This window comes from Austrofundulus limnaeus, unplaced genomic scaffold (assembly GCF_001266775.1).
Source record: "Austrofundulus limnaeus strain Quisiro unplaced genomic scaffold, Austrofundulus_limnaeus-1.0 Scaffold1091, whole genome shotgun sequence".
Lineage (NCBI taxonomy): Eukaryota > Metazoa > Chordata > Actinopteri > Cyprinodontiformes > Rivulidae > Austrofundulus > Austrofundulus limnaeus.
Window position 1 is genome coordinate 79,215 of NW_013953493.1, and position 5,600 is coordinate 84,814.

General features: G+C 47.4%; 1 protein-coding gene across 1 annotated transcript in view; it reads right to left on the reverse strand.

The window, feature by feature from the left end:
* The window catches only part of gpatch1 (G patch domain containing 1), a 15,089-nt gene that overhangs the window by 6,480 nt on the left and 3,009 nt on the right, over positions 1-5,600 (reverse strand). Inside the window, exons 6-17 of the mRNA XM_014030609.1 lie at positions 5,436-5,494; positions 4,779-5,027; positions 4,559-4,706; positions 3,947-4,026; positions 3,662-3,878; positions 3,452-3,576; positions 2,987-3,124; positions 2,702-2,918; positions 2,329-2,616; positions 2,071-2,249; positions 924-1,051; positions 748-833 (exon numbers count right to left, since the gene is read on the reverse strand). Of these exons, the coding sequence (XP_013886063.1) occupies positions 748-833; positions 924-1,051; positions 2,071-2,249; positions 2,329-2,616; positions 2,702-2,918; positions 2,987-3,124; positions 3,452-3,576; positions 3,662-3,878; positions 3,947-4,026; positions 4,559-4,706; positions 4,779-5,027; positions 5,436-5,494 (1,914 nt within the window). The remainder of the gene's footprint in view (positions 1-747; positions 834-923; positions 1,052-2,070; positions 2,250-2,328; positions 2,617-2,701; positions 2,919-2,986; positions 3,125-3,451; positions 3,577-3,661; positions 3,879-3,946; positions 4,027-4,558; positions 4,707-4,778; positions 5,028-5,435; positions 5,495-5,600) is intronic.

Below are 5,600 nucleotides of genomic sequence, written 5' to 3' on the forward strand. Positions count from 1 at the left end.
CGAATGATTGTGAAGTATGAATGCTTGTGAAGGGTTCACACCATGAATGATTGTGATGGGTTTACACTATGAATGATTGTGAAGCGTTCACACTATGAATGATTGTGAAGCGTTCACACTATGAATGATTGTGAAGGTTCACACTATGAATGATTGTGAAGGTTCACACTATGAATGATTGTGAAGCGTTCACAGCACGAATGATTGTGAAGTATGAATGCTTGTGAAGGGTTCACACCATGAATGATTGTGATGGGTTCACACTATGAATGATTGTGAAGCGTTCACACTGTGAATGATTGTGAAGCATTCACACTATGAATGATTGTGAAGCGTTCACACTGTGAATGATTGTGAAGGTTCACACTATGAATGCTTGTGAAGCGTTCACAGTATGAATGATTGTGAAGCGTTCACAGTATGAATGATTGTGAAGGTTCACACTATGAATGATTGTGAAGGTTCACAGTATGAATGCTTGTGAAGGTTCACAGTATGAATGCTTGTGAAGGTTCACACTATGAATGATTGTGAAGCGTTCACAGCATGAATGATTGTGAAGCGTTCACACTATGAATGATTGTGAAGCGTTCACACTATGAATGATTGTGAAGTGTTCACACTATGAATGACTGTGAAGTATGAATGATTTTGAAGTGGTAACTCAATAAATTGTGTAAATCCACCCTCAGCTCCTGATTTTAACAGCTTTAAGATTAAAACGTTGAAAATGGAAACCTGACCGACCTGTCGTCTCTCGGTTCTCCATCGTCAGGAAGTTGAAGACTGAAAACTTGTCCCTCTTCACCTTGGGCAGACCCAGCACACCGGACCTGAAGGACCAATCAGAGTTGAGTTCACAGGTCTGACAGACCGGAGTGGAACACCTAGCTCAGACTCATCCGGACTTGTTCGAGTCATACCCGGGGTACGGGTCGGGCACGTTGAACCTCTTGCACAGCAGCTTGTCAGGATGCCACTCAAACGTTTCTCTGGTCAGTTTTCCAAACATCTTCATCTTCACAGCTGACTGTTTGTCGTCCACGTCGCCCTGACAACCAGACAAAAACAAATCAATGTTTGCCCCTTCCTGTCAGGAGGAAGATTATCATGAAGTCACATAGGGCTGGGCGGTATGACCTCAAATTCATATCACGGTATAAATTGAATCCCTTCACAGTAACAGTATATATCACGATAGAAAATTATCGTAAAAAGCAAAGATAATGTAATTTTTAGAGCATTTATTTTGCAGAAAACTGTGATCATAATCAAACCCAGCATTATTGCTGTAGTGCAAATAAACATAACAGAAGTACAAAAGAATGTTTTATATATATATAATGCAAAATGGTTTCAACAACAAACTAAAGCATTTATCTAATTTTCAACAATATCAAAATAAAGTGTAAGTTATAACTAGGACTTCAAGTAAAATAACTCATTTAGACATAAAAACAATTCTAAGTTGGCATAATTTGCCTAAAATGTTATAGTGTGACAGAACTTTAAGCTGCACACAGTCCTGTCAAAAACAGTTTCAGATAACTGGAATGTAAGTGTGGTGGAGCCAAATAAATGTAATATCTGCCTGCCATACCATGAGCTTCTGCCTGCTGAACTGACCCTCTGCTGCCTCTCAGAGCACAACTGCTACATTAGCAAGATAGATTTATGACCGAACGAACGTCCAGATCTTTTTATCATCTCTGTGGGTAACAATACATAAAAAACAAGTTTTTTTCTCCAACGTGTGTGAAAAACTACGGTTGTTAAAGCTTCGCTCTATGCGACGTGCAGCAGGAGGGAGGAGAGAATGATCCCGTGACACGACGTAACTTTTCTACAGCGGTTGGGGGAAATTTTGAGTATTTATTATCTCTATACATGTTTGAAAACACTATATTTCTTCATTTAGCTGCTCAGGTGTCTCTGCACTCACAGCCCTGTTGACACAGGTGTGATGATGTAACCGACGACAGGACGGTAGAGGGTCAGTTTCTACCGTAGGCCAACTTCTTCTACCGTCTATCCCGTAGACCGCTCAGCCCTAAAGTCCCATCGTTCTACCTCTTGGTCCCGGGCGACCTCCACGGTGTCCTCGTCGTCCTCCTGTTTCCCCCGAGTGAAGCGYGAGGACAGCGAGGAGGAGGAGGGTCGGTACAGGATGGAGGCCCGGACAAACTCCTCCCGCTCCCTGCTGCGCTCCCACTCCGTCATGGTCGGGTCCAAACTTTGTTCCAGAGCATCTGTGGAGCAGATGGAGAAGCTTTAACCCAGCTCAGGACTGGGTTCAGCAGGTCCACGAGGTTCACCRGAGCCTCCTACCTTTGTCTCCCTGTCGGAGGCAGTTCAGGTACAGATCGTACCGCGCCTGCTTGCTGGGGTTTTTCTCAAAAGGTTTGAAGGTTTGTGACGAGGTCTGGACCCCTCTCCACGCTGCCAGAGCCTGGTGTTGCTGCTGCAGCCTGGCGGGGGGCGGAGCCAMYGCCGGTGGAGCGGCGCGTGCAGCGACCTGGGGGTCCGGGATGCTGGGTTTTAGGGTGACAGAGTTGCGCATGTTGAGCAGACGCTCCCTGTCTTCAGGCCTCAGCAGCTCCATGACTGAACTGGGACCTGGAATCAGTCACAACAGCTTCATCTCGTTACGTCGGACTCTTTAGGAAACTTCCAGAATAAAAAGCAGAAACGCCTCCTTCACCTCTCAGGGGGTCCTCTCCCAGCTGCACCCTCCTCTGGCTGGAGTCCAGCTGGTGGCGTCCGCTCTGCGGGGGCTCGTCTTTCACCATGTGACCCCTGGAGGACTTCAGAGCCTCAGCCAGAGCCGGACTGACTCCGGAAAGTCTCGAGACGTCCACTTGTGAACGGAAGCGATGGACGGGTCGATAATTGCTGGGCAGAGAGGGAGGAGGGAAGACCTGCAGCGAGAGGCGAGGGTGAGGAGTTTCATCTACGTCCAGACAAATTTCTGCAGGTTCTCTCCTACCGTTTTCTCCTCAAGAGGATTCTGGGCCAACGTGAACCCCTCCAGGATCTTACCGATGTATGATGCATCTCTGCTTCTGTCTGAAGACAAAAATACACTTTTATCATGTTTCTGTGCTCCTTTTCTAGCATGGATAAGCTGGTGTTAGCATCCAAGAGGCTAGGGACTAACATTTACAAGCTGGTGTTAGCACTGGAGAGGCTAGCAACTAGACTAGAATAGAATAGAATAGAAACAGCCTTTATTGTCCCGCGTGGGGAAATTCAGGTAGCTAGCATCGGAGAGCCTAGCGACTAGCATGGATAGGCTGGCGTTAGCATCGGAGAGGCTAGCAACTAATATTTATAAGCTGGTGTTAGCATTGGATAGGCTAGCAACTAGCATGGATATGCTGGTGTTAGTGACTAGTATGGATAAGTTGGTGTTAGCATTGGAGAGGCTAGTGACTAACGTTTATAAGCTNGCCGGTGGAGCGGCGCGTGCAGCGACCTGGGGGTCCGGGATGCTGGGTTTTAGGGTGACAGAGTTGCGCATGTTGAGCAGACGCTCCCTGTCTTCAGGCCTCAGCAGCTCCATGACTGAACTGGGACCTGGAATCAGTCACAACAGCTTCATCTCGTTACGTCGGACTCTTTAGGAAACTTCCAGAATAAAAAGCAGAAACGCCTCCTTCACCTCTCAGGGGGTCCTCTCCCAGCTGCACCCTCCTCTGGCTGGAGTCCAGCTGGTGGCGTCCGCTCTGCGGGGGCTCGTCTTTCACCATGTGACCCCTGGAGGACTTCAGAGCCTCAGCCAGAGCCGGACTGACTCCGGAAAGTCTCGAGACGTCCACTTGTGAACGGAAGCGATGGACGGGTCGATAATTGCTGGGCAGAGAGGGAGGAGGGAAGACCTGCAGCGAGAGGCGAGGGTGAGGAGTTTCATCTACGTCCAGACAAATTTCTGCAGGTTCTCTCCTACCGTTTTCTCCTCAAGAGGATTCTGGGCCAACGTGAACCCCTCCAGGATCTTACCGATGTATGATGCATCTCTGCTTCTGTCTGAAGACAAAAATACACTTTTATCATGTTTCTGTGCTCCTTTTCTAGCATGGATAAGCTGGTGTTAGCATCCAAGAGGCTAGGGACTAACATTTACAAGCTGGTGTTAGCACTGGAGAGGCTAGCAACTAGACTAGAATAGAATAGAATAGAAACAGCCTTTATTGTCCCGCGTGGGGAAATTCAGGTAGCTAGCATCGGAGAGCCTAGCGACTAGCATGGATAGGCTGGCGTTAGCATCGGAGAGGCTAGCAACTAATATTTATAAGCTGGTGTTAGCATTGGATAGGCTAGCAACTAGCATGGATATGCTGGTGTTAGTGACTAGTATGGATAAGTTGGTGTTAGCATTGGAGAGGCTAGTGACTAACGTTTATAAGCTGGCGTTAGCATCGGAGAGGCTAGTGACTAGCATGGATAAGCTAGCGTTGGCATCAGAGAGGCTAGCGAGCTTAGGAACAGATATAGCCTATGCTACAACTGCTGGTTGTGGAACAGTCTTAATTTTGACCCTCATGTCTTGCCATATTACCTCTCCTCTTGGTGTACTGCTGAGGAGCTGTCCAGCCGTACAGACTGTCACCTGGCTCCTCTCCTCCCAGCACAGTGTCGTATTTAGACATGGAGTCTCGGTGGTACACGTCCTCGTCCTCGTCCTCCAGYGCCCCCACACCGAAGGCCTGCAGGTCAAAGGTCAGGTAAAACTAGACATCACTGTTTTAATAAATCAAAGACGACTGTTAAACTCCCACCTGTCCAGCAACTCCTCCTCGTCTCAAGCCAACCTTCGCTTCTCCAAACAGGYGACTCCTCTTCTCGGACTGAGGCCGGAAAAGGTCGATGTGTTCGTCTGCGCCGCGGCCCAGCAGGGCCAGACCTGGGTCCAGGCCATGGTACCCGAGACCCTGGACCCCTAGCTTCGGGGTGAAGTCCATCGGAGTCACGTCCTTTGGTGCAAACGTCACGTTCTCTGGAGCAAACTCTTCATCGTCATCGTTGTCCTGATGAAGCAGACAGATGATCAGGAAATAAAGAGACAAAGTGTCATTTTAAAATAAAAAAGGGCTGCAGATGACCGCCCCACCCCCACCCCACAGAGAGCCAGCTGCATCAAGTTCTGACAGTCTGATTTGTTTGTTTAAACTTTGAGCCTTGGATAAGATCATGTGGCTTATATAGTCTGATTCACAGCAGTTCAGGGAAATCGTTGATGTAAAGTTTTGATTGGAAAATATTGACAGCGCCTCCTATTGGTTGACATGTGAACACGTCTGCATACATCAGTTCTTGTTACTACCCTAAAATATTGTCACAAAACCCCGGATTCTTTGAGTCGGTGTGATTTTTACTTTCTGAAAACAAACAAACCCTACTGTAGTACAGCTCAGGAGAAACACTTATCAACCCACCTCTGAATCCTCTGAAGCAGCACGAGGCAACGAACAGCCGTAAGTTTTCACTCCACTTTCTGTCAGGGGTACAGAAAAGCATTTGTTTATTAAAAAAAAAAACATATTTTTATGAACCTTTGAGTCATTTTTGGCATCAAGACTTCTGTAAACACACCGCAGAGA